The 19984-nt window shown below is 38.1% G+C and overlaps 1 protein-coding gene across 2 annotated transcripts in view; it reads left to right on the top strand.

Annotated features, from left to right (window-relative positions):
• Window positions 1-19984, top strand: part of GPC6 (glypican 6) — a 998128-nt gene that overhangs the window by 501067 nt on the left and 477077 nt on the right. For both annotated transcript variants that reach the window (XM_010980224.3, XM_064493031.1), the window contains exon 3: window positions 921-1312. In XM_010980224.3, coding sequence (XP_010978526.2) covers window positions 921-1312 — 392 coding nt within the window. The remainder of the gene's footprint in view (window positions 1-920; window positions 1313-19984) is intronic.

Below are 19984 nucleotides of genomic sequence, written 5' to 3'. Positions count from 1 at the left end.
ATATGTATCATACACACATGAGCTATCTCTTGAGGGAGACTAATATGAAGGTCAGTGAGTCCTACCGTGCCCAGTGACTTTTTTTCATCCAACTTTTTGCCTACTGTAACTATTCCCAGAAACACCCAAGTGATGTTGCAGGATGGAAGAGGTCATTTCTTGGCAGACTTTTTTTTTTTCATTAGATCTCTTAACCAGAAAGCCCAAATGCCTATATTTTATACAAGTTCTATAAAATGATAGTTTCTATTTATAATGGTAATGCATGGTACTTCATAACTTTCTGACTCATTATGGCAGCCTAAATTATGTCTATTATAGCTTTGGTATTAAGTGAATTTAATTGCTTTATGAATCTCTGAACACTGATAATTGATTGCTATATATAGCAACTACAAAGAGTCCAAATATTACATTAATTTGAATATCTCATTTATGAGCTTTTCCAAATAAAAGCAATTTAATTGAATGCAGTGGTAGAATAGGTTTGTAAATAGGCTGGAGCAAATGTTTTTATCAGTTCTGCATTTATTATTATGTTAACGACAGTACTTTGCCACGTATTCTGATTTAAGTTTATATGAAATCATAGAATTTTCTAAAATTTACGATAAATGGAATAAGAATTGAGCTTCTTGGAAGGAGTTTTAAATGGTAAATTCCTAGTGTGAATGGATGTTCTTGCAAATGGAAATCACATGATCTTTTGTTTTCTTTGACTTAGAGAATTTCATAGATTCTAGATCAAATCTCATTTTAAAATATTGTTATCCTCAATAAGATTCATTGATACTTTAATCACAGGGGACTTTTTTTTTTCTGGGAAAATGACCATTAGAAGCAGTTATTTTTAAGGTAAGTCAGTGTTTTGGACTTCTAATTCTTACTATTTTATGACTGCATTCTTGCTTTATTTGCAGAATTTTTCCGAGAGCTCCTGGAGAATGCAGAAAAGTCACTAAATGATATGTTTGTACGGACCTATGGAATGTTATACATGCAAAATTCGGAAGTGTTCCAGGACCTCTTCACAGAGCTGAAAAGATACTACACGGGGGGCAACGTGAATCTGGAGGAGATGCTCAACGACTTCTGGGCTCGCCTCCTGGAACGGATGTTTCAGCTGATCAACCCACAGTATCACTTCAGCGAGGACTACCTGGAATGTGTGAGCAAATACACAGACCAGCTGAAGCCATTTGGAGATGTCCCCCGAAAGTTGAAAATTCAGGTGACCCGCGCCTTCATTGCTGCACGGACATTCGTCCAGGGGCTGACCGTGGGGAGAGAAGTTGCAAATCGAGTTTCCAAGGTAAGTGAAAATCTACTATCTTTCTAATTGATCTTTCTCTTTTTCTCTGGTTTTAAAACAAATGTTTAAAAAAAAAATTGAGGTCAAAGTTTTCACAGTGTTCCTTGCTTTTAGAGAAGTCAGCTGAATGTCAAAGCTTAATTCTTTGTGTGAGAGAAACCAAGATTTCAAGCCATTCCATGTGGCTTGAAACATAATGTCAATATTTATCAGCAATTCAGCAGAGAAGCTTTTATCAGGAAACGCGCGAAAACAGGTGTCTTGTAACCATGACCACTTGGCATTTCTGATTAGTTTTAAGGATGATAAAAACCCATGAAACAGTCCATCCAGAGGTTATAATCCTCTAGGAAGTCACAAGGTGACAGTCTTCATGGCACCTGCAAGTGGAGACAAGTTGTTGCTCAGAACACCAGCACCTGGCATCTCTTCTTTTTTATCACCCTTGTCAAAGTGGCCAAATTCCTTAATAGTGAAAGCGGAGCCCTTAGCTGCCACCTGTAGAACTGGATTAGGGGAACTAATGAATACAAAGTGTAGACTCTGGCAGAGAATTCCTTTTGTTCTCCGTTATCTTTGTAATCCAATGCTGTGTGTTGCATTGGGCTTATGAGAAAGATAAATCACCAGAACACATCTGTGTCTTTCCTTGAGGATGTCTCCAAACCTTTAAAGCAAGGGCTCTTTTTCCACTGCTGTTTTTAAACATTGACTATTTCCTGTGTAGAGGATATATGCCTTTGTTTAAATTCTTCCTTGACACTCAACTGCTCTTAGGAGATGGGCTTGCCCATTTATGAGGGCAGTCCAACAAGCAGACTGAAAGATGATTCCTTTAAAATGTAAAGTTAAAACAATTGATAACAGGACTCTGGTATCATGTCACCCAAAGAAGGTCATGTTTGTACAAAGATTATTGCCAAACATTACCTTCTTATTGCAGGGTTGTGCCCAAGAGCTGTATATTTTTTTATAACTATTGGTACTACCCTACCATGTTTCTTTTTTCTCCACTTTGATCTCCTCATTATTTACATCTTGGTATAAAGATGCATATACCGTTAAAAATGTTTCTTTATGGCACTATTTGAAAAATTCATAGCAACCCATTTTTTAATTGTCAATTCTTAAAACATTTACTTGAGCATAAACAAAGATTATTTGGAAGAAAACTCAAAGGAGCATAATCACAAGGGATTTAATAATATAAAGGGCCTATAACTTTGATGTTAAAACATTTTTTTTTTAAATCAGCAGTGCTCTAGATACCAAAGGAAATATAACCCCAAAATTGGATTAGTAAGGAATTGACCAAGTGGAATAGGAACAGGAAATACGATCATCTGTAAAATATAGATAAATGTTAAAAAATAAATATATACTCCATATATTCTTGAGGGATTGATGTTGTTTTTAAAGAAAAGTTTAGTCACAGTGACTTCAAATTGAAGCCTTTGCTTTTATTGAAGAATGAAACAGCCAGCTTTTGAGAAACATGAGAAATTCAGGGCATAGATTGATCTGTACAGCGTTCCTGATTGTTTATATAGATGCTGCCTGAGTGTGGATAATGTTTAGATACATATATTTTGGTCTGGGGAGGTCTCCGTAAGGTAAGAGAGTATTTTCTATCAAAGCATCTAAAAGATCACAGGAGAGGTTTCCACTGACCCTCCATCCTGTTTCTCAGAGGGTGCCATTAACAACTGCCCTGAAAGGCTCCTCCCCTTTGTCTTCCCCTGACTGTCTCCATCTGAGGTCTTTGCCTACCAAAATCTAACGTGCTCCTCTTCATGGTGAAGGTTGCCATGGACCAACCATCACAGTAGAGTATAACCTTTAATTTTTGACCAAATGTGAGGTGACATGTACTCTGGACAATGAGATCTTTCTTATCCCAGTTTCTTCACGACCAACTTTCATTTCCAGAGCAGCTGCTATAGGTTCCTGATATAGTTTGTGGTCATGTAACCATGAATGTTTAGTGTTCTATGTAGATAGTGGCTTGTCTGACCTGAATTTCTTTAGCCCTAATCAGTATATGGCTGGCTGGCTGGCTGGCTATATATGGAGATAAATAAATAGAGATGAATATGGATATGTGGATATACAGCTATGGCTTAAAACAAGCTGAGTAATTTTTCTCAAATAAATTATGACTCAGGGATTTAAGTATTTTCCCAATGAACTGTCTCACCTAATGATTACCAGATGGTCTGTAGCTGACTAAGCCAGATACGGATCTACTAGTACTATTTAGGTGCTGAAAATCATCACCACCCAATTTTTTTGTTGTTATATGAATAAAACATTACAAGACTAAATATATTAAGAGGAGAAGAAAGAATGGTGTTTAAAGTTTAGCCCTTCATTAATCGGAGGTTTCCCTGTGGTCAGTTAATGGAGTGGTTTGGAGTTTGTGAAATGATTGCAGAAGAGTTAAGGAATTCAAGGCAAAATTCCCAAATGGAGATCCACAAACTGCCTTATCTCCTACATCTTGATTTGGGGAATTATTTTTTTTTCCTTCATTTTCTCCCTTCTCTTACAGTGGCTTCTTAAATCTAGAAAGGCATCATTAATAGCTTCTAATTAATTGTTTTGACTGGAAATTTTATCTCTTTGGCAAAACACAGCAGTTTGACACAAATGTTTTGATACAACATTTGGGGAATTTTCCCTACCAGAAAAGTGGAGGACTAATTTGTAGATGTCAACATAAGTATTTTAAAAAACTTATTCTTGCCATCTTATAGATACAAACATTTTCTTTTTCTAGGCTTTGGATAGAGCAAGTTAATTGTAGGTAACTGTTTAAAAATACCTGTGCTATTGAAAACAGGCATATCTTAAACTACAACTCTACTCTGGAGGAACCGTTTCACATGTGTACAAATAATTGTGAAGGATTCATACCAGCATTGTTTACAATAACATAAAAAGTAGCAATGTCACCAATGTCCCATCTGCATAAATGGTGATCTCGTTACACCATGAAACCCTATGGAGCGTTAAAAATAAGTGCACAATAGCCACATGTAGATGAATCACAGAAACCTCATTTTGAGCAAAAAAAAAAAAAAAAAAAAAAAAAAAAAAAAAAAAGTCAAATAACCACAGAACACATATCATGTATATAAAGTTTAAAAAATGCAAAACTAAGCAATACGTCATTGAGGAATTAAAAGATATGTGATAAAACTGAAGAAAACTTTAAGATGATAAACACAAACATCAGATGGTGATTACCTCTGGGGACTCGGTTTGGAGGTTTCATAAAGGAGGGATGTTCAAGGGTCCCACCGTTGTCAAGAACGTACTGTTTCTTCAGCTCTAGGCTATGTGTGCGCATGCGTGTAAGATGTTTTTAATGAAAGAGGTTAAAGTAGGGGGAGACTTTACCATTGTTCACCTGTGATTCTTTCCATCTCTGAGCTACCCTCAGTGGTTTATCAGCCTTACTGGATTTGTTCATGGATTTGACCATTCCCTTTCCATTTTCCATCTTGTGCTAAATGATACCAAGTAGGCATGGAAGGGCAAAGCTCTAAAATGGACATAAAAATACATTTTGATAATAAAGTGTCTTGAGAAAAGGGCTCCAGGCTGTTTTTTTTAGCATGGTCCCCTTTTCTAAAGCACCATTCGCACCCCTTTCCAAGTACCCATTCGTGAGTGGGAACATGGATGCCAAGCAGTCGCTCTGAGGATTGTCAGACTGTGAAGAACAGAAAGAAGGTGGCGTAGAAAGATATTAACAGTTATCTGCCTAGACTGAACTCCAGTTATTCATCATGAACGCAGACAACTCTAGTGTCTTCACTGGTCCATCTTGATGCCATTTAAACAAAGAAGACATGACTTTCATATCTTTTTGTTTTAATAAAAGTGACTTCTCTGGGGGAAAAGCTGTAAATTATGTCAGTGGAAACCACTTCAACTATGAAAGTCATTTCATTGATTCACTCCAGACAAATTAGGTAGGTAATGGAATTGGAATCCATAGAACTTGAACTCCTGCCAAATACTGTTATTTATCTCTGTGTATCTATTTATTTTTTTTAATCTATCTATTTTCCTGTCTATCTGAATTCTTTCTTCCTTGTGGGTCATGACTTTGAAAGTCTGGCTTTAGTGAACTAGAATGTTTTTATCAATAGACACCTGCCTATGTCTGCTCCCCAGAATGATATTTTTGCATGGAAGGCCTCTTAACTGGTCCATGCACCCGAATAAACAGTCTTACTTTAACAATGTGTGCCTAGAAAGCAGTAAACAGAGAGTCAATTTTCAATAAATGTGGTTGATAGGATTATAAGGCTGAAAAAAATTTATCATCAAATTTGGTGAAATGAAGGCTATGAAAGACAGCCATTCAGAACGTTCTCTGATCATAATGGGAAACCATTCTGAATGATTTGTTGTGAATAGTGTTTACAAGAGAAATGGCATTCCATTTAGCTGTTTGCTTTTGAGATAAAATTGAAGATATAAAGTAAGACCACCTTTTGTACCTGTCACCTGAATGATTTGTTTTGCTCCTTCTGTGGTGATCTTTTGATTGGAGTTAATTTTTTTCAGAGTCATCCAGAAACAAAAAGGACCACAAAGAGGCCTTAGGTGAATGAAAGCTTTTTTAGTTCTTCTGTGGTCAGTGCATTCTCTTCTGTAATTGATGATGATTCAATGTAGGTTAGTTCGGTCATATACAATGTTAGGAAGAGTAGGTAAGCATTTTGAAATTATCAATAATGCTTCTATGTTTAAAACTTTTAAGTCAGCATAAATAATATATGCTTACTGTTTTATGATGATGGTGTAGGCATTATACTATATTTAGAAAGTACTTTGCAATCAATCAATAAATAATTTCATGATTTAAAAAAATAGTAACAAAATGGCATTAGTACTAGGAACCAAAACAACAAAAATAGCTTATTAATGTAATTCATTGAAAATGTATGAATTTTACCATGGTCCAGGTGCTGTGATAAGCACTGAGAATCACAGGAGTATGAGGAAGTCTAGGTGTTAGAAGAAAAAACATCTCCCCTAAAGAACAGCATGTGACGTTCTATAGAGGAGTCCAGAGAAGTAAGAGACAAGGTCCCATTTTGATGGAAACAATTTGGTTATTTTCACAAAAACAAGTAAAATCTTTCTTATCAATTTTAAGTTCTCTTACAAAATGCCTAGCTTTGATGTGTAAGTTTGGAAAATGGTTGAGTTAAGAGAGTGAAAATTGGGAAGAGTGAAGCCATTTATTTCCGATTCATTAAAAGCTACTTGTGTGTTCTTTTTTTTGTTGTTCTTTTTGTTCCCTGTGTCTGTTTCCAATAACCTATGCCTGAGTTAGGCTACTTTATTTTAGATTCATGCTGTCTTCTGGCATTCCATTAAAACGAGCACATTTCTCCCCATTGAATCCAATTTTGAAGTTTTATTCATGTTAAAAGTAGTTAAGGGGTCCCTTAACTCTATGTCAATGCAACATAGCTAGAAAAAGTTTGGGAACCACAGTTCTGACCATACCTAACAGGTCTTCCTCTCCCCTACAGTCTGAGGTGGGGTGGTTATAATAACATTCATTCGATCTAAATATGGACTCTCATAAAAGTAGCGTCATTGAGGCAATTTAGCTCTGGCTCATCAATAAGCATTTGTTCTGTGTGTTTTATGCATCAGGTACTGTTGGTAAGTTCTTAAGATACAAAGACGAAGCAAGTTAAAGTACTTGCAAGTGCTAATTGGGAGAGAGACAGCAACAAATGATGTCAATATAATGAGAGAATTCTGCACTAAGTGTTTTGGAAACAGAGAGGGAAGGCACCTGGCTGAATCTTGGGGCACGAGGAGACATTCATGGGTGTAGAAGCCTGAACCACGTGTTGAGGGATGCACGGGCATTGAGACAGATGATGAGGGCACCTAGCATAGTGAAGGGTGTGGCAGGCAGAGGCGACCACTCAGGAAAAGCACAGCAGAAAACCACAGATGTGTGCAGGGAGCTGCAAGCACATGATATTCCTGAGGCATGAAGTGTAAGACTGGAAACCTAAAGGGAAACCTTGCATAAAAACTGTCTATTTCACTAATGATTTTGTGCATGCCTGTTTTGCCTGCATAATTAAAAATTAACCTTTCTATGCTTAGAAGCATCCCACTACTTTGCTGAGCACCTTCTGTGCACTGGGCATTGTTCTGTAAGAAACCAGAAATAACAATCAATAGCATTGTTTCTGAGAAAATCACAGTCTATCCAAAAGAGATAGAGGGGTGAAAGTTCAAGTGTGGCACAAAGAATCAGGATAAAGGTGGAGGTGGGGGTGGAATGCTGGTGAATCAAGAGAAACACTTGCTCCCCTCTGCCTTGGGAAACTGGAAAAGGCACCTTTGAGCAGGTTCTACTTGGACTTACAGAATGAATACGGTTTTACAGAGGGAGAGAAGGCCTAGGGCTTCCCTGCCAGGGGCCCAGCAGGTTCAAAGGCACGAATCGTGAAAGAAAGGTCATATTTTTGTGGAAATGAAGCTAGGAGGTATTAGATCTGGGTCATATTATTTAGGGTTTATATTTTAAGTTAAGGAATTTGAAGGATCTTGCATAGGCAAGAGGGGACAGCTAAGATTTTTCAAAAGATGAATATGTGGTCAGATTTTTTCTTATGGAAGATGGCTCATGAAGATGGTTCATGGAGTGGGGGACAGCGATGGTGGATGCAGGGTTGGAAACGCTTGTCACTGCCCAGGTGAGTGGTGATGAGATCTGAGTCGGAGCAGGTGAAACAGTGGAGAGTGCATCTGGAGAAGCAAACCAACCAACCAGCAGGGTGTAAATACAGTGTGTCTTCTCTGACTTTATCCCCAGCATCACACACAGTTCCTGGCACACTGTTCCCATTTCACAACAGTTGTCTGCCTGCTGACTGGCTTGAGAATCACCAACATATAAATGTGTTGGCAAAAGATGATGAGAACAGGATCAGGTGAAACATCAGGGAGTATAAATATTTAAAGAGGATACAGAAAAGGAAGACAAATGATAAGAACTAGAAAAGCATATTGTCCTGAAAGTAAAGGGAGAGAGGCTCTCAAGAAGCAGGGTAATCAAGAGCATCCGATGTTGCAGATAGTCTAACAGGAGGGGCAGAAAAAACAGACCTTTAATTGGGCCTTTAGGATGTAACTAACTGTAGCAAGTGTTGATTGACTTGAGTGTTTTTTTTAAATTGAAGTACAGTCAGGTACAATGTGTCAATTTCTGTTATACAGCACAATGTCCCAGTCATGCATATACATACATATATTTGTTTCATATTCTTTTTCATTATAGGTTACTATAAGATACTGAATATAGTTCCCTGTGCTATACAGAAGATATTGGGGTTTTTAAAATCTATTTTTAAATTAGTGGCTAACATTTGCAAATCTGTAACTCCCAAATGCATCCATTCCCACTCCCTCTCACCCAGTAACCATAAGATTGTTCACTATGTCTGTGAGTCTGTTTCTGTTCTGTAGCTGAGTTCATTAGTGTCGTCTTTTCTTCTTTTTAGATTCCACATATGAGTGATATTATGTGATATTTTTCTCTCTCTCTCTGGCTTAACTTCACTTAGAATGACGATCTCTAGGTCCATCCACGTTGCTGCAAATGGCATTATTTTATTCTTTTTTATGGCTGAGTAATATTCCATAGTATAACTATACCACAACTTCGTTATCCAGTCATCTGTTGATGGACATTTAGGTTGCTTCTGTGTCTTGGCTATTGTAAATAGTGCTGCTGTGAACATTGGGGTGCATGTATCTTTTTGATTTAGAGTTCCCTCTGGATAAATGTCCAGGAGTAGGATTGCTGGATCATATGATATTGACTTGAGTAGTTTTAATTGGTTGCGAAGTTAACTCTTCTGCCCCTACACTTTCTAGAATAGGCTGATCAAAGCATGGCCCCTGGACTAGAGGCCATCTGTGAGTAGGCTGTTACAGTTCTGCAGTAAGTACCAAAATTGAAGGCATTTTAAAAAATCTTGATAGCAATTTCACATTGCCCCAACATCCACGACACCACCAGTGGACTCTGAAATGTTGTTGAACTTGCCTGGTGCGTCTCCTTGTTGTGAGGGGCGTTTTGGTTATGCTCTATAGGATCAGATATCCGGTCATGACATCCTGGGGAAAATCAAACAGGCAGCCAAAGCCTGTGCAGATCATTTGAGCCTCAAAGAGTTTGAAAGGTACTGTTCTACAACAATATTAAGAAGATTAGAATAATGAACACGTACTGATTGATTCTGCTGGAGTGTTTGGGCTTTCTCTTTCTGCATTCATCCTCCCTTCACCTCTCTTTGTGCCTTCCTGCCCTAACCCCCTCTTCCCCTGGTGTGCTTTCTCTATGTCTGCAGCCATGATGGGCTCTCGTAAACCCATTTTGATTGGCATGTCTGCTGTTTGCCTGTGTCCCACAAGTACAGGAAGCTCCTCTGGGGCTGTGAAAGACGGAGGTGACAAGCAGATGTCTTTGTTACTAATAGGGAACATCCACTGGTGAAATGTGCCAATTAAGGTACAATACAAACCAAAAACAAAAAGCCCAAGAATAAAACTCTAGTCTGTAACTCCAAGAACGCTGCTTCTCAAATGGCTTCGTAAAGAACGGACCTGACAGTTTATCCCAGTGTCAACGCCGACTCTGTTCTCAGATGTTTATCTCTGAGTGCACTTCTGCTTTTCCTACCAGCGGGTTCTGTGGAATGAGGTTTGAACAATAATCCTGCTGTTGTTATTCACACGTGCCAAAGCACGTTCCCAGGGCTGACAGGAGACCGTGCGGGCTGTGTGATATCATAGTCGAGCTTGAAAGTTTGGAGGGTTTTTCTTTTATTGTCCCATCTTCAGAGATTCAATGTTACAAGGACATTCCCTGAGGCAATATCAGTGCACTGGAGAGGTTTTATGAGCCAAGATACACATCAAAAATAATTTTAATAAAGCTTGACAGATATATTGCATTAATAGTGCTGACACAGTGAAGTAGGACCTATGGAGGGAGGATGACACACTGGTATTTTTTTTTTAAATTGAAGTATTAGGTCATACAGATATTTGATTGTAAGAGAGATGGGGGGTATATTATTATATACCATAGATTTTCTCCATTGTTATCTTTGTGATTACAAGCCAGGGTTATTCCCCTTCGTGTGTATGCAGCATACCTCTTCATCTTGATGACTGATTCAGTGTGAACACAATGGATCAATCCGAGATACTTAGAAAATAGCAATTATCCCACACAGTCTCGAAACTCTGCATTTTCTTGTATCTAAATTGGATAGCCCAGACTGAAAATGGACAGTTCAGAGTGTCAGTAATAGGATAATGGTAACTCTGACATTCAGATGTAAGTAAAACTGTATCCTTAATCAATAGAGGCGCCAAGTGGACATCAGCTGACACTTAAGTGGCTGGCGTAAACACATTCTTAAAAATTCATTTTCGACCTTGCGGGAATATGCTGCATGTCAAAAATACCACTGTCATATTTAATACTCAGCAGATAGCAGGATTGTGTATGGAAATTTAATCCTCTTCTGTTCATAATGTCTTAAGAAGTGAGGAAGGCACACTTTTCTGTGTTCATTTTGTAGAGGATTTCGGCAATCCAAGAAGTTCATCCATTCAACATTTTATACTTTCTGAAATATATTAATTATCGAAGCATTATCATTGCACTTCATTCTCATAGTAGGTATAAATATGAGTTTCTCCATAAAGAAATGTATCAATTTATAAATAATGGGTGTTAAAACTTTCCTCCTTTGTTCTTGGCTTTCTGAAAATGCATTCTTTTGCTGAAAATACATCTAGATGTAAGACAACACTTATTTCACTGTTTTTCAATGAAAATGGACAATATTTAGTAAGAGATGTAAGATTTGATCGTGCTTTGAAAAATAACCTAGTTGCAAGCGCTCTGTGGAAGTCCTTTCTTCTTAGGGTTCTGTTGCTTAAATTAGAGACTGAGCCAAGGAGAATTTAAGTGTGCTTGCAATACAGTATTTTATTGAAAAGACGAACCTTAGGATATTCTGCAGCATTTGTGGACAGAAGATAACTATATGTATAAAATATTTATGTCACTATTTCCGTAAGATATGAGATGCCTATTTTGGGATGGAGAAAGAAGTGTGACATTTTGGCTGTTTTTTTTGTTTTGTTTGTTTGTTTGTTTTTGAGTGTGAAAGTGATAGCTTTCTTTTCATAGATAGTCTCATAGACCAATTGTTTAATAAATGATAAAACCTTTGACTCTCAGCTGTCCCAGGTCTCCCTCCTGATCAATGTATAGTTTGTCCCTTGTTTTGTGATTATGTGACAAAAGGAATTGGGAAAATAAGATGCTCTTATGAATCACTCAAGCCAAATGGACATTTTTTTTTCCCTTCAAGTTACCAAGAGGGGTCAAATAAAACTGTTACTCTAGCTTAAGTGGTTGTGGTGGTGGTAGTGAGAAAAATAATTTTATGCGTTTTCACATATTCTTTTCCAACTATAACATCAGCATGTGCTCATCCCAAAAGAAAAAAAAAATGCAGGAAATGCAGAAGAGTGGAAAAAAAGAAAATGATCCTAAATTCCTACTGCCCAGAGGGAACCAATGTCAAAAGTTTGCATTTCTAGTGTTTTTGTATCTCTAATATATTTTTTTTTATATTACATGTTGTTAAATCACGGAGATACTTAATATTGGATTCTATATTTTTCACTTTGTTTTTCAACATCAAATAGCATTTAAAAAAAAAACAAAAAACCTCTGATTTTTAAAGATTTATTTTGCAACCTGAAGGATTTGCTTGCTGCCAGTGTATCTGGGGCTATTTCACAGTCACCCCTGGACATTTTCACTAAGAGAGGAACGGGTGTCTTAAGTAATTTATGTGTGTGTGCATGATTGTGCGGGTGTTTGGTTTAACTCATTTTGCTCTCAGTGCCAGCATCCCTGGGAGCTTCATGACTTCTTTATCATGTATTTAACTATTGCAATTTCTTGATTATTTATACTCCAGACAGTTAGTTACATGAATTAGAAGCAGTTTTCTTTTAAAAGGGGAAAAAAGGTGTAGGCATAAAGTGGAGGTAGGAATGAGGCTGATGGAAAAATGTTTATCAGAGCTCCCTGGTCAGTACTTCCCACTGGGCCAGAAAATTCTCCATCTAAGCTAGATTGCAATCTGGTGGACCTTGGTCCTAACGGACCCACAGACATGTTTTATTCAGCATAACTTCTTTAAGATTTCACATAATGTTTCAAAATGGAGAGGATCGACATAAATTGTGGATTTCTACAGTTTCTGAAAATATGACCGACCTGGGCCTGTGTTCTGCCTGGCAGAAATCGGCTGGAGCTAAAGAATATTTAGGCTGAGTTTGTTTTAGGTTGAGAATGTGTATTCTGGTTTGACACAGGTCTGATCATCACTCCTGGAATGGCCTGATTCTGAAGCCATGATTGGTTGCCAAAGATCACAATGTTTGGCTCTTTTTCTCACAATTGAGAAATGCTTCGCTGTACCTGTGTCTTTAGTAAAAGTAAAATAAATGAAAGACAATAGGGCCGTGTTTAAAGACAAAAATAATAGGAAGCTTATTTTATTTTGGGGGGACATATAAAATATTCTGCATAGTTAATGTGCAAATAGTAACTATGTTTTAAAAATACAGTCAATGAGCTTCACCCATGGTTATTGCCTCCTTTGCGTTTGAATTTGCAAACCTTTTGAGCTTTCTGTTAGCTAACACTATAAGCTAAACTTTATTCTTTAATCAAATAAAAGTAAACCAATAGCTGGGAAAAAAGAAAACAAAACTCCATGATTCCTGATATTGAGATCAGGAAAGAATCCCCTCCTTTAATGTCTTCAAGAACGTTCGGATCGTATACCCGGCTGGGTTTACTTCTGCCGAAATGGACCTTAGCAAGCACAGGCCTGGACTTTTTCCAATCAGGGTCATCGTAGCATCCTCACTGTTATCAAATTCTCCTCCTGTCTGATGTAAATGGAAGCTAACGGTTACTGGGTACTTGTCAGCCACCATACTCAGTACTTCTCACCCACTGTTGTTTAATCCTGACATTAAATCTGTGAGATAGGTACGGTTATTATTATTGCATTTAGGAGATAAGAAACTTGGCGTTGAATGACAGGGAACCTCTGCTGTAAATCCACACTGCCTCTCCCAGCATCAAGGCTTTTGTCTGAATCCAGCAGCCTGGTGGAAAACTCCTTGGTCTATGGCCGTGTTAGGCAATAGGAATGTGATGAGAATCATATATGTAATTCAGAATTTTCTATAAGCACATAAAAAGAAACAGGTGAAACCAATTTTAACAGTAAATTATTAACCCAGTGTATCCAAAACGCTGCCATTTAAAATGTAATCAATACAAAAATTATTACGGAGATATTTTAATTTTTTGCATGAAGTCCTCAAATTTTGGTGCGTTATTCTGCACAGTTGCAGATCTCAGTTTGGGTCCCATCGTATTTCACAGGCTCAGGAGCCTCACGTGGCTGGTGGCTGGTGGCTGATGTCCTGGACAAGGCATATGTGTCATTTCCATGCCTGATCCTCCTATTTAAGGCAAAGAATGTTAGGAATTCACACCAGGAAGTCTGAACCTTTGTGGTGGATTATTCATACAGTTCCTCTGGTTGTGAGGAAAATAGAGAAATATTGTCTTTTCATAATGCATTTTGGTCCCTGACTGGAACTCTGACATAAGTAGCACAGACATTTTATTGAGAGATTTGTTCTTCTCAGTCCCTCAAAGGCTGGCTCTGTATGGGGCTCTGCCGGTGTCCCCAAGTGTGAAACGCATTGAGGAGACTGTGTATCACCAAGGGTGAATTAATCTGTGGTTTTCAGTCTGCCCTGGGGAGGTGAATGAGACAATTAAGGAATTGGCAAGCATCTGTGAGTGACAGCATCAGTAGTAAACAAAATAAATACATGCCCAACTGTCATCACAGGGGCTTCTCAGATATTTAATTCTTGAAAAGGGGCCCCAACACTCATAAAAGTGGCCCACTGCTGGATTACATGACTCAAAACCACAAGACTAATTTATGTTCAGATAGATTGAGGGTATTTCCACACATTCTTTTTTGGTAAAGACGGTGATTTTCAGATGAAAATCCCTGAAGTATCGGTTCTCTTCGATTTCTCATAAAACAATTCAGCATATAGTTTTTGAAAGAAATTGGGAAGTTACAGTTTTAGTGAATTACTATTTGGACGCATAAAGTGATGCATCAGGCTTTGGCGAAGCTGACATTCATCTTCTTGAAAGGTCTGTCACTGTCAGGGAAGAGCTTATCAAGAGAGGGATCCTGTTCAATAATTCCTATTATGGAATTGATACTTTATGATCGCTGCTCTGCAGGCTGATTTGTTAATGGGTTTCCCTTTGTGGTACAGAGGATCAGATCAATATGTCACGGGCAGCTGGCTCTGTGGAAGCCGCCATGTTCTGGATCCACGCCGTTTCCCCCAGGCTCGTAATACCGTACTGCTAGGGAGCTGACTTTCGACTTATTTTATAATTCTATTTGTTAAATTAATTTAGAATATGTAAACTGATTTATTGTGAGATTTAAAATCATTTTCTTCAAGAGAGCCCAGAATATTAGGTTAGCAGTTTTTTGAACAAAACTTTGACTCAATTTCGGGGGGGCAGGCAATTTAATGTCAGCATCCTGTAATTTTAGCTACATAGTGTCATTTTTCTCTCTGCTTTTCACTGCTGAGTCAAAAATCTGTTTGAGAGGCTACAAGTGTGTCAGTATTTCCAGTAGAGAGAAAGTTCCTGGATAATTTCTGTCAGTCTGCAGCCTCAAATTTTTTGTCGTCATTCCAATGTTTACAGTTGCATTTTTTTGATATTCAGCGACCCTACAAACCAATGTATTGAAAACTGAGCTTACTAATTTGGAGCAGGACTTTGTAGCTTGATTATGGATCATTTTCTTTCTCTGTTGCTTCCTGTTTATATTTCTCCCTTTCCGTTGCCCGTTTCCTCTAAAATCTAAACTCTGATCTTATCAAGTGTAGGTTATTGCTCACTTGAGGCAACTTCCCCAGGCTTTCAGCTCTGTACCTTCTTTTAGGAATCCTAAGAACATTTCATCACGTGCCATTTTGATAAAGTCACTGTCCAGTTCATCAATACCAGCAATGTATTATCAATCACTCTAGCAATCTGGAATGTTTACTGAGTGCTCAGCTCTCCACTGGGTCTAGACTGGAATGCCAGACCCCGATCCACAAGAGATTGACAAGTCTGAGGTTGGCAGCCCAGCCGTCAATCTCTTGTTCACCTCGTTGCCCTGTATCATTAGTCCCAACTCAATACCCAGTTTTATTCAAGCAAACATATTCAAGCCTTGCCCCACATGAAAGTTTTGGTGACAGTGTCTCTGCCATTTTGCTCACCCATCATGCCTTCCTCTCCTCTTCCCATCAAGTCATCTCTCCTACCTCATTCAAGTCTTGCTAAAACCTTGCTAAAACCTACTCGCCACTTCTGGTGTCTCCGGGAACCTCCTTTCAGCCTAATAAATTTTTTAACTCAGCTTCTTTTTTGGAACATCCATACTGAGCTTTTGCCATGTTCGTGTAGAGTTCTATATATGTTGCTTTGGAGTTTCCACGACACAGTGCGATGGTTCCCATCAGCCTGAAGATCATAACTTAGTATTTAAAAAAGGAACATGACTTCCATCTTTAATATTCCTCAGAGCAAGCAGTACTACAATTTGGGTTTGGTAGACATTGAGTAAATATCCTTACTGCTATTCTGTTATGTTTTTTCATTCTTTGAGTCTTATTGTAGTTAGAATGGTGGAGAGGGGCAATACCCATATGTCATAACATCTCCCACTTCATTGTTAATAGTGCTGTGAATTTCTGATGGTTTTAGAAGAGGATGTAATATACAGGTCCTTCTAGAATTCTGCCACCCCCTCCTCCTAAAAAAAAAAAAAATTAAATACTCAGTGCCCGTGGTTACCCGAGAGAACTGTAGCTCCTTTTTATGCCTGTTGGGACATCCAGGTGGAAAGACTTTGTAGACAGCTGAAAGATTAATGACGGAATGTAGGCTGAGAAGCCATGCATTCCCTCAGCTATCACCTAAATGATGTAGTACTTGAGGTCTGTTGCAGGGTAATGAATCTTCATTTGTATTCCAGATTGCCAGAATATCTGTATCATCTAGCTGTATGTAGATATAGATATCTACATGGTTTCCACAGTTACTGGAGCAACTAGTATTTCTCTCCTATTTTCCCTTCATGTCTTGGAACTCATCTATCTAGAAGCTGATTGACTCCATGATCGTAAGTTAGTTCAGTGAATTATTGGTGGAGAGAAGTGTGGTATCACAGTCTTCAAGCATCAACACTGTGGATTTCCTTAAGTGCAGTTAAATAGAAGAAAAAGATGTGCCAGAATGCTGAAATCGTGGGAATATCTTTTTTCCTGGGAGTTATAAGAATTATTAAAGAGAAAGGAAAGAAATGAAGGGAAAAGCCACTCATCTCTTTTGTGAAGTGCTCACAAAATTGCACACTTGAAATTAAGCTGTTCTGATTTCTGTAATTAAAATAATTTCCTCTGAGAGGCTTTGATAGTTCAGGCCCATGAGAAAAAAAAAATGCTGTTGTCATGAATGAAGGATCGAAAGAAAGTTCTTATTCACATGCTTTAGTTCCTCAGAGAAACCTTTGAACACAAACCAGGCATGAAAAAGATAATCAGGAGGGTTAGCCCAGGGTTGTTTTAGCCATCGCTGGGATGTACCAGCTCATGCATTTATTCATCCCTTCATTCAGCAAACATTTCTTGAGCACAAACACTTGGGCAGGTGCAATGGGTACAATGATGACTGAGACCTAGCCTTTCCCTAAGAGAAATCCCATTCCAGAGTGGGTACCAGACCGATGAATAGTAGAGGGCAGTAAGTGCTAAGGCAGTGGTATGCATGGGTCCTAAGAATGCAGGTGTCCACTGATACAAGCCTACCCCATGGAGACCCTCAGAGCCTTTTATTAAATGCCTTAGCGCATTTTATTTTGCCTGTCGTGGGTTTAGTAACATCAGGGGCATAACATTGTAATGGAGATGTGAAAATTCATTGTTTAATTATTGAGAAAATAAAACTGCATAAATGATTAGTAAATATTTATTGATTAGGCACAAAGTAGATGTGACTATTATTAGGAATATTTTATTCGTGTTATTATATATGTGTATACTATGAATACATGTAAAACTATAAACATAGTAAGAATAACATAGGGGAAAAGTGAAGTGAGGAGAAGCTTGGTGTAATCAGAACTCACTAGATAACAGGACATAGCTGGGACTGAATTCTTACTTTGACCCTAATTAGTTGTCTGAATTACTTCATCTCTTTCCTCCTTGGTTAAATGAGCAGGTTAGACTAGGCAAAATGTTTTACGGGAGTGAAATTCTAAATGTGGCAATTATTTAGGTCATAAACATATGACCCAGGAACTAAGGTATATACCCAGGACTGCACATCTGGATGATTAGAGCTGTGGGGAAAGCTGGTCAAGTAATTCACTAGCAATTGATTTGAAAGTTGTAGCCACACCACCTTGTTGGGTATGTCCCTAAGAGATTTTGAATGTGGCTTTGGACTCTGTCTACTACTTCTGTCTTGTCTCCCTTATAATTGGGCTCATCTCTAATTTGGAAGTAACACAGTTTATTCTTACAATACCAGTTTGTTACTCTCTTCATAAACCACTTCAAATTCCAAAGACCCTATTGAGCAGTAAAACACCTATGTACTTAATGGGTTTCCGTGGGCCTCCTGGATTTGAACCTGTCCATTGGGCAGATTCAAGCCCCTACATCTCCCATGCTGCATTTTCATCCACAATTCGTAATTTTAATTTTAGCACTCAAGATATATTTGTGGTTAATGGGTATCGCTGCCAGAGATAACGGGTGCCCTGCTGGAGAGATGGCGTTTAATACTGTTCTCTATTAAATCCCACATTTGATCGGCATGTGTGTCCTAGAAAAATTGGCATAGCACCTTGTTAGAAGGCACAGTGCCATCTAACAGTTGGGAGGAAGTTAGGCTGAAAGTGATCACAAATGAAGTCAGCTGGGAGTGTTCAAGAATGAGTTTCGAGCTCTCTGTAGTAGAAAGAAGTAAATACTCTTAAGAAGATCGGTTGCTAATTTTATGCAAAACTTTCCACTGACTGTAACTTTTCAAGTATATCTCAGGAACATTGGAAGAGTCTTTTGCTAACTTAAAAGAATGATATTTAAAATTTAATTGTATAATAAAGTTTCATAATGCATGTTATTCATATTTACTCTGCAGTTTGTTAAATCAATGTGCAGGTGGTTTTATATATCAAATCACACAGTCAATTGACTTTTGTGTATAGAGAGTGGAGAATGAGCAGGGGATGTTATTCTTCTGCCACTTGTTACCCAGTAAAATTTTCTGACTTACTGAGCCTCTGTTATCTCATCTGCAGAGTAGGGATGATGAGAATTGGGCCAGAAGAATGGTTATGTGACATAGAAAGATAAAAAATGCATTTGATAAACAAAAATGGACTTCTCAGAATTAAAAATGTTAGACGACTTTAATGTTTTATGTAAAAATGAAACAAATAAAATATACTCCAAAGTAGTCAAATATACAAACCTACAATAGCAATATCAATTTTAAAAACCGTCTGTTATGAATGCGATGGCCCTAATTACGGGATGGTCCATTGCTTTGAGGAACAAGCTTTCCTTCTCCGTCCTCTATCCTCGTGACGCACTGCAATAGACTTGTGCAAAGAAAAACACAGGACAGTCATCTAGGTTTTTGTTCTTTTCTAATGTTTTTAAGTATAGGCACAATTCTGTTTGGAAACATGTGCTTTCTAGGCTTCATGTAAAGTACACACGGGGCTGAACCCCACTGCTTTTTCAATTAAAACCAGGTCCTAACCTGTTAAGCAAAGGACAATGAGGACTGGTCCTTTTGGAAAGGAGAATTCCGTCTTTAAAAAATTAAAGTTCAGTAGCCATCACACTCCTAGTCTTCTCTATTTACACACCCTCCAAAGCATCTTTAAAGTTTTGTTCTAGACAATTAGATAATTAAAGCCAAAACAAATATGCCAAATAATTTCACGATTTCTACTGGAAAATTCCCGGACTTAATGAGTCATGGTGCAATATTTCTAAAATAAATACCATTGGTTCTTCCTAACAGGGAGTCCTGCAGGGTAAACTTAAAGGGGAAATCTTTCTTATTTGTCAGTCTCTTTGGCCAATTAGTAACTGAGTAACACTGGCAAGGGATTTCTCTGTCACAAACTCTCGATTCTTCTACACATGCTTCTATTATTGATTGAACATGAGGACAGGCTGTGCTCCCGTTACTTGCACTTTCATTGTTCCCTGAGTGTCGACTTCAAAATTGTATTTTTTCTCTGTTGGATCTTCCAGATGACTGTGATCCAGTTCCCAACCCAGACCGGTAGTTCACCCTCTCGCCTCTTGGTTCGTATCACTCCCAGAAGTGAACTGCTTCTGTGCTTATTATTAGGGCTTACTTTGGTG

Source organism: Camelus dromedarius, chromosome 13 (genome assembly GCF_036321535.1).
Source record: "Camelus dromedarius isolate mCamDro1 chromosome 13, mCamDro1.pat, whole genome shotgun sequence".
Taxonomy (NCBI): domain Eukaryota; kingdom Metazoa; phylum Chordata; class Mammalia; order Artiodactyla; family Camelidae; genus Camelus; species Camelus dromedarius.
The sequence above is the reverse complement of the archived record's forward strand: the minus strand, read 5'-3'. Positions and strand labels throughout refer to the sequence as shown.